Below are 22,849 nucleotides of genomic sequence, written 5' to 3' on the forward strand. Positions count from 1 at the left end.
CACTCGTTGTGGCATATTGTGCAAGTGACAAGTGAAATAGTGCGGATGAACCAATGGTTTAAAACATAATAAAGGCAACATCCATTTCCATGTTTTACATTTTATTACCAAGGCAATTTACTATGACCAATCCCCAGATGGGATTAATGAAAACACATTAAAGCAATTACATACAGCGTTCAGCTTTAGAGCTGTCAGAGATTGAAGAGTCAAAAAGATGACAGAACACTTTTTACACGGTGTTCCGCCATACAAAATTGCAATAATTTTATATGACAATGCTTTAATGGCATTTTAGAGAGACTACTATTTTCTGTTTTTAAATGAATATAAAGATGTTCACTTCAAATAGTCAAGTATAATTAAACCATAACTGAAGAACTATTCTCCAACATAAACACTCAGGGACCCATACAGATACTCAAGCAACCAATCAATAACCCATATAGATAGTCATGTAGCTATTCAGCAACCCTGCAGCCGCTTACACACCAACAGACAGACTGATACAGACATTCACACAGTTTAGTCACTAACCCATGCATTCAGTAAGATACGTTTAATCACTCACTTATAGAGTCAGTCAAGCACCCACTAAATCATCCATTCAGACACTCATACACCCACTCATTTTTCAATACACCATGGCCTATATATATTAAACTTAATTAATCTTTACAGAAGCACACAGTCACTGGATGATGATGACTGGATGACTTCATCAGGGATGTCATTTGAGATGTCATCAGTGATGTCACTGACCATGTCATGAATGATGTAATATGTGATGTCATCAGCAGTGCATTGAAGGGGCGCGAGTTATAGTTAGCTGAACTAACTATAACGGCCGAATTTCACTGATTTTGTACGAGTGAAATGTCCAACTAACTATAACTTCCCTGAAACCTGTATATTTTTTTAGTGAATTTCAAAGGTTTTTTTAAATGCAAATTTTTAACTATAACGTCCCTGAAACCTGTGGTTTTTTCAGTGAATTTTAAAGGTTTTTTAAATGCTATTTTCTAACTATGCCTACAGAGGTAGAACATGTGCAGAAAGAGGAAGAAAGGTGCAGAAAGAAGCTAGAGATATGCACAAAGAACCAACAGAGGAGCAGAATGAGGCTTTGTTGCTAAGTCATCCTGTGCCCCTAGCTTTTTGCTGATGGGTACTGATGGTAACTGACTCTGACTAACCAGGCCTAGAGCCAGTGCTATGCTAAAAGACACTTAGAATACAGTGAAAACACCTGTATACACTAGGGAACACTATGTGTTTGGGTACCCCTGTGATCATCTGTAAGGCCCTAGTACATAATAGGGCAAGGGCATTAAAATTACCTCTAAGTCAGAGGTGCAGAAAGATGATTCTTTAAGTAGTAGTCATGTTTGCAGAGTGGTGGAGAAAGGGTGTTGGACTACCGACCAGCACTCAAGAATTCTGCTACATAGGACTTACAGGAGGTACCAGGAGGGCTTCTTGGCCCCCAAAGTCCCTATGAAGTAAATTGGACTTCATCCCCCATCCCGTAGTCTGCTAGGAGGTGGATTTGCACAGTGGTGGAAAAAGGGTGCATGGCCTCTAAAGACGTCTTAGCAATCCCACTGTGTGGAACTTACTGGAGGTAACAAGAGTGGTAGTTGGCCCCAAAGGACATCCTTGGGGGTCAACAACCCCTCTTATTACCCCCAGTCACACAGCAGGATTGCTAAGTTCTCATAACAGCCCATGCCCCCTTTGCCCACCACTCTGCAAACTCGCTCCCTGGCACGCTCATGGATGGGTTTAGAAGTCCCCTTCCCTGCTGGGAGTCCTTTAGGTACCAACTAGCCTACCTCTTACCTCCAGTAAGCCCCACACAGTGGGATTGCTGAGAGGCGGACAAAGGCCACGCCCCCTTTCCCCACCACTCTGCAAACGCGCCTCCTGGTGTGTTCTAAGTTGGGGTTATTAAGTCCCCTTCATTCCAGAGGGTCCCTGGGGGCCAACTAGCCCACCAGGTACCTCCAGTAAGCGCAACACACCTGGATTGCTGAGAGTGGTTGGAGGCCACGCCCCCTGTCTACACCACTCTGCATACGCAACTCCTGGTGCACTGCTGCACGGGGAATGAAGTCCACTTGTGTCCTGAGGTCCTCGGGACACAAGAGGACCTCATTGCCCCACCACCAGTGTACCGAGTGGTGTAAAAAGGGGCGTGACCTCGGACCACCTCTCTGCAACGCAGCTCTGTGGCACATACTGGAGGTACCTGATGGGCTAGTTGGCCCCAAGGGACCCTCAGTATTCAAGGGGAATTAATTCCCCAAATTACAACGTGCCACGGGGCGTGTTTGCAGAGTGGTGTAGGGAGGGGGCAGAGCCTCTGGCAAGATGCCGGCTTTTTTTTATTTTATTTTTTAGAAGAGGTCTCTCTATTACAGCCTGCTATCGACTGGCATTCTCTTTCCTATATCAAACCCTAGGTGCTACTGGAACTGGTATGCTCTGCCATCCCTTTATATCATATCATCTGGATGAGACCTCAAGATCCTTTTTTTCCTACACAGACTCCTCTTTACTCAACTGTGACTCATCTGTGACACCGGGATAAAATAAACTTCTGACAGACAGCTCCCACATATCTTTCCCCTCTCTCTCCTATTGTACACAACCCAGAGTTTGTGCTGGTCACACTAGATACATGTTTTTCAGAATTCAAGAAGGGATAACCCCCACTATTAGGGGAGTTGTATATGCTGCAGATGAGTTTCGACTTAACCAACTTCTCCACCGGGCAAACACACCACTAGTAAAAGATAATGGTAATAGAGCCAAAATGCTTAAGAAAAAAAACTTCACCAAGGGATCTCTAAGAAAGGCATCACTTGCCTTTACGTATCTTTGGTTAGTCTCTCTCTCAACTGCTGCAACATCCTTATAAGTCATGATGGGAGCAGGATCACAGGGATTGACATTGCCAATGGTACTCAGTCATAATTTCTGATCTTTGCTGGAGGGACTGCAAAGCTAAGGTGCACTTACCTGCATATGTGGCCGCACTGTACACACATAACATGCTTCTGGTCAAAGGCGATTCTTCTGATCCACCAGATCTGCTCAGTGACCCTGCTGATGGACCCTCTGGTGCTCCTGTTTTGGACTTGCAAGAGAATTTGATTTATCCACTCACTACGCCTAGGGATAAACTGCTCAACCTTTTCCTCTTGGCGCCATGATTAACAGCTGGAAGAACACCCATCGACCAGGACTTTCACTGTAGTATCTAAGATATGGCACTTATATGCCATGAACGCTTCATTGCACTAGTTACAGCTAGGTTGTATAAGTTTGAAGAAATCTGGCTGCCTTTTAAGACCCATCGTATGAGGAATAGGGTGGGTTGAACCAATCTACCATAATTCTAGACTTTCTAATAAGACACTGACGGGGAGGACTTTCATTGTCGTGAGATGGGTCTGTTGAGCGTGGAGGAGAGTTTCTATATGTGTTATTGATGGGTAACCTTTTATAATGATGATTTGCATGCTTGATGTTTCCAGGCCTATCCATCGGATGATTTCTTTAAACTTTGTATATTGAATCTGGATGCCAATGTGATATGTCAATCCTTTATATCCTCCTTCTTTCTGTTTCCTTTCTTATTTTGGACTGAGATTACCCTGGAACATCCTAGAAGCCCCCTTTTCTCCTGTTTTTCCTTATGGCGCTTACAACTCAATAAACATATGTTTAATAAAACTGCGCACACACACCCATAGGCTGAAATCGAATGCCTGAGACATGTTTAAAGTGCTACCTGTGTGGGTGACACAATTAGTGCTACAGGCAAACTAGTAGCATTTAATTTCCAGGCCCTGGGCATAGGTAGTGTGACTTTACAAGGGACTTAAAAGAAATGTGAATATGCCAATTGGGTTTTGCCAATCTAACATGTTTTAGGGAGAGAGCACCAGCACATTAGCACTGGTTAGCAGTGACAAAGTGCACAGAGTCTTAAAGCCAACAAAAATGAAGTCAGCAAAAGCAGGAGGTCTGGAGGCAAAGCATTAGGGGGAAAAACCACACCAAGGATGCCAGGTATAACATGGAGCATTTAACTGTTTAATATAGCTTTAAAAATGATAATTCCCAGACTGAACTGAAGTTTAAAGTGACATGTAGGTTAAGCCAGCTGCAGTGACCCTGTGTTAAATACCTTGGTCCCTGGCACTTACATTTTTACAAATTAAGCACCAATTCTCACCCTCCTTCCCTTCTCTGTCTCTTTGTTTATGCTTCCCACTGTGTCTGCATCAATAAAGTGACAAATGCTCCAGCTGTGACTTGAACAAGGATTGGCAATGCCAATAGGTCTTGCATTTACGGGGGTTAGAGCTAGTGGCATTGTAAATGACACTGTCTTTTACCCATGTGTTCTGGTTTGAAGGGGAAAGGATGTATATGTTGTTAGTTGTAGAATTTTGTGGGGTGGAAATGTGCTGTATGAATTTGTGTAGCTGAATTATGTTATGTAGCATGGTGGATAGATAAGGATGAGAGCTGCACAGAATAGATTGACAGGAAGATCGAGAGGGATAGGTAGTTTGTGCACAAAATAATGACTGACCTCCAGAAAGAGGAGCAAAAAAGTGTGTGAGAAAGAGAGAAAGAAGGGGAGAACAGGTGACAGATGCATAAAGAGGGAACACCTCTGTATGCAGAAGACACTCCAAAAAGAGAACGAAAGCGTGGGATTGCGGGATGGAAACCCTGAAAAGGCACAGGAAAGAAACTGTGCTTGAGAACCTGAAGTTAATCAACCATATGAGAGAGGAGGGAAGAGTAAGTGAGAGAGAGGGGTGAGAGAGAATACAAAAGAGTTGGACTGGTTGCTCTTCCCAAAGAAACCTTATTAACCTCAAAGTAGGACATGTGTTTAGAGAAGCAATGATTACCCACCAGCTGATGGTGGGCACCAAGGATATGCATCTGACAGAGAAAGATAAGACGGACTGGAGAGAAAATATGGAAAGGGATAGAAAAACAAGACTAGGAAAGGATAGGATAAGGGAAGGCATGGAGAACAAAAAAGATGGCACAAGTGAGTAGAAGTCAAGGAAAAACATAATCAAAGGCCTCAAACAGGCAGACTTGTGAGGCATGCCATGAGTGTTTGGTGGCAGGTTTTGGTCAGTGTTATAGTTTAGTGTGACCAAAGCCGTTGTATTCAGAGCTGTAACACAGCATCTCGACCAAGCTTCTGCGCTCCTGTGTTCACTAAGCGAGCGCCCTTTGTTTGTTGTCAGTCCCTATCAAGAGGCCAAGCTAATCTGAGTGAACACCACACGCAAGTGGAGTCCAGTTGTCAGGTTTTCATTCTTGCTGTGACACCACTATTAACTCTCCCAAAATTCCCCCAAATACTGCGTCGGCTGAGAGAAGCGATGCAGCGCCAGTAAACAAAGATTCAAATTGGGCCACTATATTAAGCACAATGCAATATTTAGCAATGTCGCTTCATTATCAATCACACAAATTGGACCTTCAGCGTACAGTTCTTCAAACCCAGGCAAACTTTACCTCAGGGATTGATAAGAATCTAACCGAACTAAATGGATTAATAAAGCGAGGGCAAGAAGCGGCACTGAAAGTCCAACCACCGCAATAAGAATATACCTGCTCTCCAATAGTCAACAAACTTCTTCCGCTACCTTCAATACTAGGCAACTTACTTTCTGCCCTGAAACCAAATGTCAATCCTCATACTCTTATGAGCAGCGAGTCAAATAATATTAGAACCCCGACCCTCGGAGACGATATTAGCAAACCCCGATCATCCAGCAGGCGAAAGTGGGCCTCCGGCAAAAACTATAGCGAAAGAAGCCGATAATAACATCTTGCCAAAGAAAGCACGCCGTTAACAAAAAGGAAAGAGTAGAATCAGGAAGTTAGTTCCTCTGGACCAACATGTGGACCCATGCATCTTCAGCCAAACTCGAACCTAATCTCGAGGAAACTAAAATTACTGCTGCTTCTGCTCTAGTAAAGAGAACCGGGCATCCTTCTATAAGATCTAATACTACACAGGGACTGGCTGGTGGACACCATCTTACCATATGTCATAACAACACCCAGGAACCAACTCATGATTTGACCTGGAGGTCGTCCACTAGAGCTTTAACTCAATGCTCCTCAATTAATGATAAAGATCAGGAGGCCACTCTAAGAACAGAGCTAGCGACACCTATGCAAGTCTCCAGCAAAACCACCAAAGGGGTCAAAAACCTATGGCTGAAGCTGGGAAATGTCCAGCAGGGCAGTCACAAAGAGCCATTGCAACCATTGAAGAATGTAAATGCCAAGAACCAATATGCAGGACAAAACTTGGACATCAACTGATCTATTGTCGACCCCTCAAAACAGTGCCAACAGTGGAATAAACAATATCAACATTGTTCAAAGTCGGTCTCAGACTAACCCTGGCAACTATCATTGAGAGAACCCAGACCCAGGATCAGGAATCACCAGAGGCAGAGGAAATAGACACCATCATATTCTTCCTAGAGTACAAATCCCACCGCAGAGCGGACATATTAAACAGAGGGAACATACTACGGCTGGTTCATTCTATCCCAAGCCTAGCTACCACCAGTTCTACCAACCTGCTCTTCATAGAATTTCTACCTAATAATAACCCGTTATACCCAGATGCGACCAAAACAAGACGGAATACTTCTGGGATAGAAAATAAAATCATCCAGGAAACAAATAGATTCCAAAGTTTTTGGATAAAACTGAGGACAGAACCAAAAACCTACCCTACTACTTTTTTAAGTACAGTCACTAATGGGCAAAATATAATGACAAGGGATGCACCGTATACCGGTGGCCCCAGTAGATCAACAAATAATTAAAATGTGCATTTGGAACATCAACGGCCTAACCACCAGAACCGAGGATCAAGAGCCTCTAAATTACATGAAAACCTTTGATATGATCCTGCTTCAGAAGACCTGGGAGGAAAAACCCTTTGACCTTCAAGGATACACCACCTACCTTATTCCAGCGATAAAGAGATCCGACTTCGGGCACCACTCGGGGGGTTTAAATCTTCTAGCCTCAATAACTGTAATAGGAGAAATCTCTTCTGTAAAGGTCTTTGTACCACCTCCAAGTTCTATTCAGGCTGTAATAGCAACACTAAAGTTCAATCAGATCCACCAGAAAGTAAAAATAATCAATGTCTACGTGCATCCTAAACAAAAATTAAACGCAGCCAAGGAACTTGTCGCAGAACTAAAAAGAATAGCAGAAGAAGAGGTCACAGACAAAATTATCTTGGCAGGCGATTTTAATATGCATCTCCTAAGGAACGGTCAAATTGATGATTCAACGCAAGATCTAACAGACGCCTGGGGAATACCAATGCAGGGCTCTTCAAAAAATAACATACCAACAAGATGCTCGAAGTACCTGATTCAGGAACTAGAACATCTCAATTTCAGAGTGCTAAATGGCCGTTTTGAGGGGGACAATCCACCAGTGGCCACATATCATTCGACCAAAACATCCTCTCATTTAGATTTCACCTTTATAGCTCTAACCTTGTTTGAAAACATCGCCTTCTTTAGAATAGGTAACAACAAATTCAGTGACCACATGCCCCTTGAAGTAAGACTTAAAGCAAGCTCATCCCTCTCACTAGAGGTGTGTAAAACCATCAGCTCTGAAGAAACCATAAACCTCAGACGAATAAGATGCAATCCCAGTAATATAGAGGCAATATTGAGAACCGCTAAAGAAATATATAACCAAGGGAAGATCACATTAGCCCAGCCAATGCAAATCTGGGAAAATGTCATTAAGATCTTTGGAGATAAACTTGCAACCAGGTCACGGCCAAAACAGAGGAATACGGCGGTCCCTCCAACAAGGAAGGCGAATAGCCCAGTCACAAAAAATCTTAAGTCCATCGTAAATCAAACCTTAAGACACCTTCGCAAATCACCACAAGACTTGAGCCTGGAACGTACCCTTCGGGAATCGAAGCCACGACTAAAGTGAAGGAACTGGGAAAAGAAAATAACCAAGGATGATGAACTATGGGCGAAATTATTCTATGATGCAAAACAAAATATTAGTGCCAAGTTTTGACAAACAGTTAACACACTTCAGCAGCCTAACTATTCCAGAATAAATTCCAACATAACCGAAGCAGTCTGGGTTGATTATCTTCTCAACCACTTCAACGAAAAAGTGAAAAACGCAGATGTCGCCTCTAAACATCCGGGGAATGCGAGTGCTGGTGGTTCTACCAGGAAAGTAACAACCCACAATCTCGCAAACATAGTGCAAAGCGACTACCCTAGGACAACACAACAGCAACAGAGGGAAGCACCACCATTAGACACACACTTACCACTAATCACAACAGATGTACAAAGTGGCCCAACAGCATCACAGATAATGAAACTAATAGGCGGGAGCAGACCTGCAGGAGCCCCTGGCCCCAATGGTACATCACCAATGTTATACAAACACGGCGCGGAAGGCATTAGCACCAGTTTTTAGACATGCAATCAGCTCCGCCACAATTCCAGAGTCCTGGTAAGGATCAATTATCAGCCCAATCTACAAACAGGGCGAAAGGAGTGCTCCGAACAATTACCGTCTAATCACCCTTATTGACACCGAGGCTAAATATTATGCGGGGACAATTCTGGACGAATTAGCTTCCTGGTCTTTAGATAATTGCATAATTCCACCAACACAAACATGGTTTTGCCAAGGGTTAGGTACCACAACCAACATCATGGTGCTAACCTTCTTAATGGATGCAGCAAAGGAAGGAAAATACCCTCTATTTCTTTGCTTTATAGACTATAGAGCAGCTTTTGACAATGTTGATCGCACCAAGCTCTGGCAAAAACAGGATGGATGGGGGATACCTAAACCTATTTTAGACCAACTCAGGCAGCTGCACACCGATACCTGGATTACGATAAAATTAGGCGCTGGGACACATCTATCAAAGCGAATCCCCACTTCAAAGGGGCGAAAGCAAGGGTGCATCCTAGCCAGTTGCTTTTTAACCTTTTCCTAGCGGACCTCCCAGGGTAACTCGACAGATGCGCATCCCACGCCCCAAAGCTAAGAAAAATTATGTTGTCAAACTTACTTTACGCGGACGATTTAGTTTTGATAAGTTGGACCCCCATAGGACTCCAACATCTCTTGTACATGACCCATATCTTCTTGTAACGGAACGCCTTAAAAATAAATCTCAAAAGAACTAAAATAATGGCAGTTAATTACCACAGGAAGAAAAACATCAACTGTTATTTTGACGGCCAGCACTTAGATCAGGTAACACGTTTTAAATACCTTGGAATACTTTTAGATCACAAAAGCTCCTTCAAACCACAGTTGGAGTCTCTGCGAAGAAAGGGTGTTAGGACCTAGTTAGCCATAAAGCCTTTGAAGAAGAAGCTGCCGGACTTAACATTTGACCCCCTGCTAAAGGTACGGAGAGCTAAACTGCAGCCAACTCTAACTTATGGGAAAGATGCTGCATTCCGGGACATAATAACATTTAATTCTTATAAAGTGATATTTTTTCTCCCCAGATATGCTTCACCGCCCCAAATACGGTTGGAATTTGGGTTACAAAAACAATCGGTGGAAAGAAAGGGTGTTTACATATAATGTTGGCATAAAATCTCAAGAGCTGAGGAAGGATACCTGAACCCCCACCTCTGGATTTAACTATTTCACCCCGGGAAATCGCCAGCCAGAGACTTTTTTCTAGACTCCATCAAGTTATTGGGACTGACAGATCCTTGGATTACTCCAATGGAGCACCTCTCATTTAAAAAAATATTAAAAATGGCGACGCGACTGATATCTGAGTTTGAGGATAAAGAAGCACTTGCCAAGCGAGCACACAGCTGGGTAGTGCTCAATAACTATGAAGCCCTCAAACCCCAAACCCACTTTAAAATGGGAATAAAAACGGCAACCAAGGAGATGTTTCTAAAGCTCCGTTTAGGTGTCATTCCGATCTCCCCTTTTTTACCACCATGGGAAAGGAGAGGAGGCAAGCAGCTCTGTCGCCTTTACGGCCCCGGCAATGAGTTTCTTATCCACGATGTTTGCACTTGCCACATCCTAAGATATATAAGGTGCACTTTATTAAAACCAATATTTAAGCAGCATGGGATCAGGACCTGCAGGAAGGCAGTAATGCTGTGCTTCTATCCAGTTTTAGTGCAGCTAAACTGCTGGCTCACAAAATTATTCGACACCGTTGCAAAGAGACTCAAAAATTATTTGTCATTGGTCACGAGTTAATCTAATACAGTGGAACTGGGTATCCACTGAAACTGGTCTTGTATAACCTTTAAGAGCATTTTATGGCTGCACAAGTACTTTAAAACTGGCCATCTTCTGTTGTTCGACCCACTAAGCTTAGAAAGAGCCCCATATCACTGTCCAGGTACTTCAAATCACTCCTTCGGGCACAGAACCCAGCAGTGGAGGTTACAGAGATAGGTCAGCAGCCTAACTTGACAATTTACCAGCACCCGAACTCTTTGCTACTCAAGTATGCTAGAATTATGATGTAATAATCAAGAGCACACCCTTTTATGCGGATTTTAACACAGCGTTGTTCACAGTACAAATGCAGACTTTTAAACATTGTTTTACTCATTGTATTATGATTAAGGAACCTTCATTTTTATATGTTTAATGTATGCAAAGGTTATAATCAATCAAGCATAATACATTTTACTACTACTTACCACTGCAGGCATCATCTGCAGCTGAGCACAAATAGGAGGAGCCCATCATGCTGGTCTTTCCCAAGCAGTAACAGAAAGGGGTATTTTCTGTGGGAGGGGTGGGTTTCAACAGTGAAAAAAGTGAAGACATACAAGAAGGAGTGGCGAAGAGACTGACTCAACATACAGCAAACAAATTGTCGACTATTAAATACAACAGTAGTAATCACTAAATACAATTACAAATGAGTTAATTCAACCATAATCTCTTCCAAAATGCCCTGCAAAGGTAAGTAAGAAGCAGCAAACAGAGCATGTGCACAAATTGGCGACTGTTAAAAGCAACAGAAGCATATTACGTCATTGGAAATCATCTTTACCACCCTCACAGGAAGAATGGTTGGTAGCTATGATACAAACAGCTTCACATGAAAGGACGATTTATAATCTTCAGGATCAAGCTGATATCTTTCTTCAAACACTGTCTCCATTCCTAAAAGCCAAAGTTATTGATCCCCCTGCCAATACTTTTACCCAAGCAGCTTAATTCGCTTCTATTTTTTCTGTTTACTCTGTCCGATTATTTATTCTACCTCTTTCTCTCATTCTTCATTTGTATCCTCTTTTTCTCTTTATTTATTTCTTATCCTGTTTTCCCATATCCTGGCTCATCCTCCTGTTTCTATCTGGTTACCTTTTTATCTTCCCATATATTCCTTTCTCCATATATACACTCTTCTATATTAACCCTCCAGAATAAACTGATTTAATTTTCTATAATAACAAATGCCTCCTTGTGATATTAATTATTTATACTATCTACATTTTCATTTCTTTCTTTTCTTCCATATAGGTTATCCTTCATTATGTTTTAGTGCAATATTATTCACTTATCTAAATGCCTATTTGTATCATAATGCTTCATACACATTTTTTACATAGTCTATTTAAATATCGATACTGTATACCTATTACTATGTTATATTTCATAAGTTCTATTTATTCCTGTATTTCCTTATTTATCGATGATATTATCCTGATGTATTCTCATTATAAAATTCAATACAAAATTTCAACACAAAAGCAACAGCAGTAATCACTATATAAATACAATTACATATGAATTAATTCAACCATAATCTGTTCTAAAATGCCCTGCGTAGGTGAGTAAGATGCCCAGGCCCTCTCGTCTAATTGCAAATGGCTTCTTAAAACATGTGGTCTTATTTTAACCTCTGCCCAGTGTTGCTAGATCCCTGACAGCCTCACCATGCGCACGCCTTTGTAGATATAGAAGTAGATCCTAGCCCACATTGAAGCAGAATCCGTACCTCCTGCCTGATAGGTCTTTGAGATTCATGAAGGAAACCTTGACAGGATTGGAGCCTTGCGAGCAAAAAGGTACTCATTTAGGGCTGCTTTATCAGGAGAGGTTCAGCAGCTTGTAGAGGCCTTCTCAAATGGTGAACTGGGTCTTAATCTCATTTATATCCCTTCCTCCACTGCCATCTTGGGGAGCAGCATTCATCTTGTCCAATGCCCAACACTAACACAGCACTCACATGCAGCTCTCCTGTGCTCCAGTGGTATATTCTATGAAGGCATGAAAATGGTAATCGTACATGAATACACGCAGCTCACAAACCTAGGATTTTAATAAAAAGAGGAGAAGGACTAGAATGGAAACAAAATGTAAAACCAGCACTACGCATCCATGTCGTGAGACTGCAGCCCAAAAAAAACCAAGATGGCTGGCTTTGCTTTGGAATTCTTATTAATTGTACGTTCCAGCCATCTTAAAGGAAGATCTTGAGGATGTAGTGCTAGAGCGGCCGACGTTGCCGCTCAGGCCAGGCTGGGTCAAGTATCGGTGGGATGCTCTGCATAAAAGGCACAATACCTTGAGGTGGATTTCGTGGTGTTTAACATTTTTGTATTTATCAAAAGCATATATTTAAAAAATACGGGAAAGCCTGGATGGGGAGAGAGGGGGAGCAGTATTTCCCATTGTGTGGATGCATTGTGAGGCATTTGTAAAATAAAAATGCCTTCAGCTAAGCGCAACACAACATTCTAAAAAGACGATCCAACACCAACTCAAAAAATAGTGCGCCGTAGGTAGCAGAAATAAACTGAAGGGAACAACTACATGTCATAGGGCCAGTAGCCATGGGAGTAAACTAAATACCAAAAGGCGGTACAAATAAAACCAATGCAACTATGAAAAACAAGGATTTAGAAAAGCACACCAAAGAACGAATGAAAAACGATGGCAGTGCTCAAAGCCCATAGAGTCGATACAACATGTCTTATAGCGATAGTGCATGGGCTGCCTAGGCGAGACCTAAAAACTGGTCTCCGCAGGTTTGAGCCTCCAGGAAAATGTCTGATGAGATAAGCGGCCAGTCCAGCCCTGCCTGTGAGAAAATGTACGTGGCCGGTCAAAGAATGTGAAGATAAGATTTTTTTGACCCATGCTGAGTTATATTGGCTGAAAGTCAATGTATTTACAAGGATGAACTGCTCGGCAGGCCAATGACCTTGAGGAGTGAGGCCCGCCTATACACTTGTCAACAGTCCAGTAAACAGTGATAGACAACTAATTGTGATTAAATGCCTACTGAAGAGAAATCAGGAAAGATAAGATTTTGTCAGTTTTACTTGCCTGAGTTAAACATTTTCACCAGGCAAACCATTATATTTCTGGATGAGCAAAGCCACTAAAAGTAACCACTCAAGGAGTTTATTTTTTAAACAGCCAACATGAATCAAGAGGTCTCCATGACCAAAGGAGCACTACCTGCAATCAGGCACCTGGTGTCATTGTCTGTGAGAGGGGATGCACTGTACCAGATGTCATGCCTAAAGAAGCTGAAATCGCCCTCACCAGGTTTACAAATAGATCCATTAACTTCACACAATATGGTTTAAAGGAGCGCAAACAGGCGGCCTGAGGGGAGGTAAAGCAGGTGGGCATTCGAAGCATATGTGAAAAACCTCAAAGTCAAAATGTTCCAGGTATTTAACAGTCATTCCTATGGTCTTCACATCTAATGTTTGCACTTTACTTTAGTGCAAACAAAGGCTAGAGTGAATGTGCACAGAGGAAGTGAGAAAACATACAGGCACCCTTATATTTCTGGGGCTGTATGGAAGTAATTTCTTTACATAGAAAAACATTTTCCAGGTAGATAAAAAACAGGAAACAAAACTAAGGCATACTTTAGTTCTAACCACAAATTAGTGGGTTTTCTGAGGATAGAATATCTCCGAGTTTAGGGCTGGTTTAGGATTGAGTTGATTTCACATTGAGAATCAGTGAATATACAGGTAAAAATCTATGCTGAAGCATAGAACATTATCAAAAACAAACTGAGAAGTTCTGAATAATAACTAGGAGTGCTAGCTACCCATGGTGTTCCAGGTGTACACACCAAGCTTTGAATCGACCACTGCATGAAAATATATGCTGAAACATGGTAAGGTATCAAAAGCAAGCTCAGAAGAACTAAACAAAAACTCAGAGTGATAGTTACTAATGGTGTTGCAGATGGTTGTATGTGATATCATAGAAAAAATGATTCCGTGGAATACCATTACTTGGAAACCATGTCACCTAAACTGTTTAATGGACATTTTCAAAATGCATGGCATTTACCATTTCTTTTTTATCAAAATTGGCTTTTGCATGCTTTTTTTTAATGTGCAATGGTTGCAGATATTACTTTCAGAAATAGTTTTGTTGGGGATATTAATTCCAATGCTTTACTTCAGGGGACATTATTTCAGATGTATTTAGTATATATTGTCAAACTGTTATATCAGATGATTTTAATCTGCTGACCCATCACCACCCCTAAACACCATCCATCCCTGACCCATCACAACACCTAAACATCACAAATCCCTACACACTGAATAACCCTCACCCCACCTAAACTAAACCCATCACTGAACCCTAAAACTTTCTCACACTAAACTCCACCCATCCCAGAAACCTAAAGCCCCTCACTACACCGAAAGAACACCTATCTCTGATCCCTAAACTACACTCATCCCTGAAGCCCCAAAAGCCTTTTCTGCCACTACACTTCAACCATTTCATAAACTCAATCGCTTCCTCAATCCTAATAACCCATTCCAGATTCCTTAAACCCCTCTCTACACCCAAACTCCACCCATGCCAGAATGCTAAAAAACCCTTCCTGCCCTTAAACACCACCCAACCATGACTCCTAAAGACTCCTCACCACCCTGAATCCCTACTCATCCCTGAACCATAAAATCCCTTACTACTTCTATACTCACCCTTCCATGAATCCTTAAAACTCCTCATCACTCCAAACCCCACCCAATCCTGAACCCTAAAAACGCATCACCACCTCTACCCATCACTAAACTTTCAAAACCCTCACCAGCCCTAAACTCCGGCCATTCATGATCCCTAAAACCACAGAACCCCCTACACTCCACCCATTCCTGCACTGTAAAAACACCTCCACCCCTAAGTTCCAGTAATTCCTTATACCTACAAATCTCTCACTGCCCCTAAACTCTATCCATCCCTGAACTCTAAAATCACCTTTCTGTGCCTGAACTCCACCCATTCTAGACTCCTAAAATTCCCTGATCACCTCTGAAGAATACTCGGGGCCCAACCTCCCCCCCCCCCCCACTAATCCACTAGTCCAGGTTGAATGTAATTTTGGATTTTTCCTTAAAATCAGCCCACCTTTAAAATGCTTCAGTTAATTTTTTATTTATTTGTATTACCTTGAAATGACTTTCGTTAAAATTTAGATTGGTTTTCCATGATTTTGTTTCATTCAATGTGATTTCTCAATTTTCGTTTTCCCATTAATTCAGATACATGTGGTGCAGTTATACACCCTGATCTCTGAATCAGCCACTGCACCAATACAAATATATGTTGAACTATGGATTGTTATCAAAGACAAGCTGAGAAGTACTGAAAAATAACTAGGAGTCCTCATTACTCATGGTGTTGCATACCTACACCAGGTGAAAATAGTAACAGTATTAGCAACCATGTGCAGACATACTTACAACTTGAATAGACATAATTTGTTTTATAAATGTTACCTCTTGTTCCTTGAGAAGAAATGCATCTATGTAATTTCGCTTGTCATCACTATTCAGTTCATTTCTACTCTTCATAAACGTTGTCCTTAGAAATGAGTGTATATCTTTTACATTTTGAATTACAGTTTTGTGATTTCCAGGAAAGAATCCCATAGCAGGATATAAATTGTAGAGCTGCAATGTAAATAACGAACAAGTAATTTGAAGCATTATATCTCAAAGCATGCATTATAGTAGCTAAACATTGACAGTTTTTAAAAGCGGCACATTGTGTGGTCAGCAGGAATGTAAGTGCAATGTTTATCTTACACATACATCTGCAATAACAAAATATTTTCTTTGCATGTTACTTAACAGAATAAGAATTAGAAAGCAAAGCTGACATGATATTGTGAAAAAGTGAATTTTTTGTTGTGGTGGATGGCAACCAACCACAGGTAATAACAGTAATTTCAGTATTTAAACCTGATGCTAAATCTAGTTAACTGAGTCACAAAGCAGACAGGCTTGACTTAGATACAATGAATGAAGCATTTAGAAGTATCACAACAGTTCAAATTAAAAAAACACAACACATTTAAAATCCCACTCCAATTTATAAAACTGGAGAAAAAAATGATAATCAACATGACACCTAAACAACAAAAATAGGGAGCACCATATAGCATCGAACAGTAGGCAATGGTTGTTGTAGTTTGAGAGTTAGGAGTGATTCGCAAAATGAAGCACAGGTCAGATGTGACAAGTAGAGTGGCCCCACTAGAGTCTGGAAATAGCACAATGTAAAAGGTTTCCAAGCCCCAATCTGAAAAGGTACTTTGTTGTTTTTCTGGGGAAAAACTCTTCTCGTGGTTGGACAAATCTGAAATCCAATCTGATGGAACTACCCGCCAGATACATTTTGCTTTCAGTTCCCTATTAACCTCTCAAGCAAAATTTCCACTTGGGGGAACCTATGGCACACCCCTACAATCCCTGCACTATTTGGCAGGCACCACATGGCGCCTGCCATGTAGTGAAGGGAAATGTGCAAGGTGCATTTTTTACTTTGCGGCGGGTGCTGTAGCTAGCAGCTCCCTCTGCAAAGTTAAAAATTGCAGATGCAGAAGCAACCTCCGTGGTGGCGGTCGCATTGTAATTGCATGTGAGAGCACACCGCCTCATAAGCGGGTGGTCCCCATCCCCGGGATGATGGCGGATAGACTGAAGTCCGTCGCCATGGTAATGAGCCCCATAGTTGTTTAAAAGATCAATTTTATAATTTGTGATATGTATTTTAAATGTATATGATGTATGTTTTTTAATATATGTGTTACAGTTTTAGTAGTTATCAACTTTATTTTAATACAATTTTGCATTTTTTAGTTCCGTATCGGGTTTTTTGTTTATAGAGGAATAGGGTGGGAAGTGATTTAATGATAATAAATTAATGATTAATTTTTATTTATTGTTATATATTTATTTGAGATATTATAGTGTTAATTGTGGGAAGTAATTGATTATTAATTAGTCATTAATTGTCTGTTAGTTGTTAATAATTAATTAATTAGTAATTAATTATGGTAATTGTGTAATTTTTCAGCTTGTGGGTTTATGGGGCAAAGGTTGAGAAGTAATTTATTTGTAATCAATTATTAATAAGTTGTTAATTAATATTAATTAATTGATTGAAAATTAAATATGGGAATTGTGTGATTCATTTTAGGTGTGGGTTTTGGGCTTTATAGGGGTAAGGGGTGGGAAGTAAGTTATGTTTAATTAATTAATAATTAGTTGATCATTAATATTAATTAATTAATTTATATTTAATTAGGGTAAATGTTTATTTTTTTGTGTGTGGGTTTTACTTTTATAGGGGAAGCACATTCATTTTACTTACGTTATAATAAGTTGTTAAATACTATTGTTTTTTTATTGAAAATATGTTTTAATTGTGTAATTCATATTTTTGCAGTTCAATTTTACCTGTGCATTGTGGAAATTATAGAGGTAAAGTGTGGGATGATAATTAATTGTTATGAGTTTTGATTTATTTTTTAACGAGTAATATTTCTTCAATTAGCAATTAATTATATTAATTATGGAAGTACATTTACTTTTTAAATTTAGATGTGAGTTGTGAATTGTGTGGTGTTATAACATAGGAAATTAGAAAAAACTAAATTTATGTAATAATTAATGTTTTTGTTTCTAAATATTTTCTCATTAAAAATATGTATTTCTCTGCAAATTCTTTTTTAGTTTATTTAATATATAATTTTTAGGTATTTGTCATATGTATTTGACATTATATTATGTTTTTATTTTTTTCATTTTTAATAATAAATATATTTGTTTTACATTTTTAACACATCTATATATTTTTTTATTTATTTTATTTTGTAAATATGTTTTTGTTTTGTTAATATTTTGTTTGTTTTTAATTTTGAACTGACTGGAATGGGAATAGTACATTTTATCCCTCCGCTATCCAACACCTTCCCTACTGTTGCACTCACTACAGTGGAAATAATAATGTTTACCCTTCCGCTATCCAAAACTTTACCTACTGTTGCACTCTCTGGAGTGGGAATAGTAAGTTGCACCCCTACGCTATCCAACACTCTCCCTACTATTGCACTCACAGAAATGGGAATAGTAAATTTTACAATCTGCTATCCAACACCTTCTCCACTGTTGCACTCATTGGAGTGGGAATAGTAATGATTGCCCCTTCGCTATCCAGCATTTTCTCTATTGTTGCACTGACTGGAGTGGTATTAGTAAATTGTAACCCTCTGCTATCCAACACTTTTCCTTCTGTTGCACTCACTGGAGTGGGAATAGTAATTTTTACCCCTACGCTATCCAACACTTTCCCTACTGTTGTACTGACTTTAGTGGGACATTTAAGTTTAAATATGTTTTTAAAGTCATAATAAAATTAATAATTTATTGATAATTTTAAAGTACATACATATATATATTCACTGAAAAAACCATAGGTTTCACACACGTTATAGTTAGGAATTAGCATTTAAAAAACCTTGCAAATTCACTGAAAAAACCATAGGTTTCACACATGTTATAGTTAGTGGAAATTTTACTGATAAAAAACCAATGAAATTGCCCCGTTATAGTTAGCGCAGGCAACTATAACTCACGCGACCACAATCCTCTGCTGATGCTAATACTGTATTTAGACACTTATTTGCCCATGCCTTCTTCCATACATTTTTAGCTATACATATATTACAAATATTTTTTTTTCATAAAGACACATATGTCATCAGCAGAGGATTGCGGTCGCGTGAGTTATAGTTGCCTGCGCTAACTATAACGGGGCAATTTCATTGGTTTTTTATCAGTAAAATTTCCACTAACTATAACATGTGTGAAACCTATGGTTTTTTCAGTGAATTTGCAAGGTTTTTTAAATGCTAATTCCTAACTATAACGTGTGTGAAACCTATGGTTTTTTCAGTGAATTAGTACGGTTTTTTAAATGCTAAGTTTTTTTCCCTTATAATAAGCCCTGTACATTTGGTGGCCTACGGCCACCAAAAGCACAGGGGGTGGGGTAAGTGTGGATAGTGTTTTTTTCCATTGTAAGAAGCCCAGCACATTTGGTGGCCTTCGGCCACCAAAAGCACAGGGGGTGGGGTAAGTGTGGATAGTGTTTTTTTTATTTTTATTTTTTTACCGTACGCTTACCGTAAGCGTACGGTAAGCGTACCCCGCGAAATTGCCGAAAAAAAAATAAAACCGTTTTTGCACTTGGGGGATGTTTGGGGACTCCCTCAACATGACTATGTGGAAGGGAGTTGTCAAAACAGCCCCTTTACATGTTTTTGGGCTTCCGATTTTAAAAATCTCTCTCAGTGCGAGAGACAAAATGGCGGCCGCCGCTTCCTGGTTTCGGCTGATTCGAATGTTTACTAAGATCTAAGAGCCAATCAGAATCGCGCTCGCGCACGCCACCGTACGCTTACCGTAAGCGTACGGTAAGCGTACCGTAAGCTGGCTCAGATATATATATTGATTTAAAGGCTATTTTCTCAGAATCTACTGAACAGATTTACACCAAACCTACAAAAGGCACTTCCTTGACCTAGGGACTACCTCTCTGCCAAATTTTGAGTAATTCTGTTCAGCCATTCGGGCTGTAGCTCGTTCTAAAGGTCCTATGGAAAAATGCATGGGAAAAACGCGTTTTGGGACCCCCCTTTTATCTCAGCCCCCGCTTGACGAATCCCCCCGAGACTTTCAGGGTAGGAGCGGAGCGTAGCGCCCCACCTATTTTGAGAAATTCGCGAGGATTCGTCGACCGGCGCCAAAGTTATTCAAAATAGAATGTTGAGGTTTTCCTATGGAAACGTGGTCCTAACTATAACTACCTACTGGCTATCGCCAGTAGGTAATATATATATATATATATATACATATATATATATATATATATATATATATATTCACTGAAAAAAACATAGGTTTCAGAGACGTTACAGTTAGAATTTAGCATTTAAAAAACCTTAGAAACTCACAGAAAAAACCATAGGTTTCAGGGGTGTTATAGTTAGCTGCCCATTTCACTCGTACAAAACCACAGAAATTCCTCCGTTATAGTTAGTTCTGCTAACTATAACTCACGCGCCCGCAATGCACTGCTGATGATGTCACATATTGCATCATTCATGACATGGTCAGTGACATCACTGATGACATCACTGATGACATCTCAAATGACATCACTGATGACATCACTGATAACATCATCCACTGAATGTGGTTTAGTTTGAAATTTAAATATGTATTATATATATACCAATCTGTATTGAAGATTGAGTGGATATATAACTGTCTGGATGGAGGATTTAGTAGCTGTCTGACTGTCTTTTTAAGTCAGTAATTAAAAGTGTCTAACTTAATACATGGATTAGTAACTATACTATGTGAATGTGTGCAGCACTGTCTCTGTTGTTGTATAACATGCTGCCTCAGTTGGTCACTAACTACATGAGTGTGTATATTAGTTATTGATTAGTTGGGTGAGTATTTGTATGGGACACTGAATTTGTGTGTGGTTGGACGTGGTGTGTGTAACTCTATGCATAGATGTGTGAATGGTTGATTGACTAGGTGTATGGGTTTAAGAGTGCATGTGGAAACAGTTGTTTGGGTGACTGAGTGTATTTATTTGTGTGTTGGTGAGCGAATATATGTTTTAGTTGTACATCTTCAACAAAGTAAAAAAATAAAAGGCATTGTATGTGAGAGTTGGTGTATATAAATAAGTTTGTGTAAGAGTCAGTGATTGTGAGAGTAAATATATGAATGAGTGTGTAATTGCAATGGTGCTTTTTTAAAATATTAACGATGAGTTACTATGTGTTTGAATAAATTAGGTGTCGTTGGATAATTGTGTAAGTGAGTAAATTTAAGTGCGATACATTTTTTTCATGAGTGAGTAGGATGACTGCATAACCGACTAAGATGACTGCTGATGTGTCAATGTCTATATATGTGTATAAGTGCATTTGATAGTGTTCTATTAATTAATGACTGCATGTATAGATGATTCTGTTGTTGAATGGGTAGTTGTGTGTGTAGACTTAGGAATCAGTGAGTGGGTATGTAGTAACTGGTATTGGTGTGTCAATGGTTTCAAATATGGTACTCTGTATTTTACAGTGAGTGATGAAAAGTGTATGATGTGGTGTATCGGATTGTCAAGTGGATAATGTCATCAGTGATGTCATCAGTGATGTCACTGACCATGTCATGAATGATGCAATATGTGACATCATCAGCAGTGCATTGCGGGCGCGTGAGTTATAGTTAGCAGAACTAACTATAACGGAGGAATTTCTATGGTTTTGTACGAGTGAAATGGGCAGCTAACTATAACACCCCTGAAACCTATGGTTTTTTCTGTGAGTTTCTAAAGGTTTTTTAAATGCTAAGTTCTGACTATAAAGTCTCTGAAACCATGTTTTTTTTCAGTGAATTTGAAAGGTTTTTTAAATGCTAACTTTTAAGTGTGATAGTAGTTATATCTATTTTTTGTACTGATTTTCTACAGTTTTTTAACTGTTTATTTATAAATATTTTATTCATTAAATAACATTATATATTTTTCTGAAAATTGCAAAAAAACATTTTTTAATTAAAACTGAAATATTGATTACTTTTCTTGTTTTCCTTTTTTATTTTAATATATTTATATCATTTTCTTTACAAAAACAATTCCAATTTTTTTCGCAGTCGCGCACTCAAAGTGTACACATCACGGTGGGTGCGCGCATTCTAGCCGCCATTTTAGAAAAGTCATGAAAGATCCGCGTATGGTGTGTGACGGCTGCGTGTTTTTCAGTTACATCATATACATTTAATATCACGTGATATGCACGATTGGTATGCGACCAGTCTGCGACTCCTGCTCCCGCGCATTCGCGACACATGCGCATTACGGTACGAGATGTTTGCGCGCTTGCGGGTCCCGCGTGACATCATATACGTGCTGGGGCGCGCTAGGTGCGCGACTCCCGCAAAAAAATGTATGTTCCAAAATTATATGTATGTGTCTTTAATATACATAATAAGTCAAGAGATTATGTAAGATATTCATCAAAATAATATATTTGTACTTATAAGAAAGATATTATTTTTAAATATATTTTCGCGAAGTCGGGTGCGTGCGTCGGAGTGCAGAAAACCAGGTCAGCAGAGCTGCTCTAGAGCCTAAGAACTAGGTCAGCAGAGCTGCTCTAGAGTCAGAGAACCAGGTCAGCAGAGCTGTTGTAGAGCCAGAGAAACCAGGTCAGCAGAGCTGCTTTAGAGGGAGAGAACCAGGTCAGCAGAGCTGCTTTAGAGCCAGAGAACCATGTCAGCAGAACTGCTTCAGAGCCATAGAACTGGGTCAACGGAGCTGCTTTAGAGCCAGAGAACCAGGTCTGCAGAGCTGTTGTAGAGCCAGAGAACTAGATCAGCAGAGCTGCTCTGTA

At 40.0% G+C, this 22,849-nt stretch overlaps 1 protein-coding gene across 1 annotated transcript in view; it reads right to left on the bottom strand.

Annotated features, from left to right (window-relative positions):
• The window catches only part of LOC146816618 (cytochrome P450 2K1-like), a 269,453-nt gene that overhangs the window by 107,328 nt on the left and 139,276 nt on the right, over nt 1-22,849 (bottom strand). The window contains exon 5 of the mRNA XM_085609147.1: nt 15,867-16,040. Coding sequence (XP_085465273.1) covers nt 15,867-16,040 — 174 coding nt within the window. The remainder of the gene's footprint in view (nt 1-15,866; nt 16,041-22,849) is intronic.

The sequence above is a fragment of the Triturus cristatus genome, chromosome 6 (assembly GCF_964204655.1).
Source record: "Triturus cristatus chromosome 6, aTriCri1.1, whole genome shotgun sequence".
NCBI classification, from domain to species: domain Eukaryota; kingdom Metazoa; phylum Chordata; class Amphibia; order Caudata; family Salamandridae; genus Triturus; species Triturus cristatus.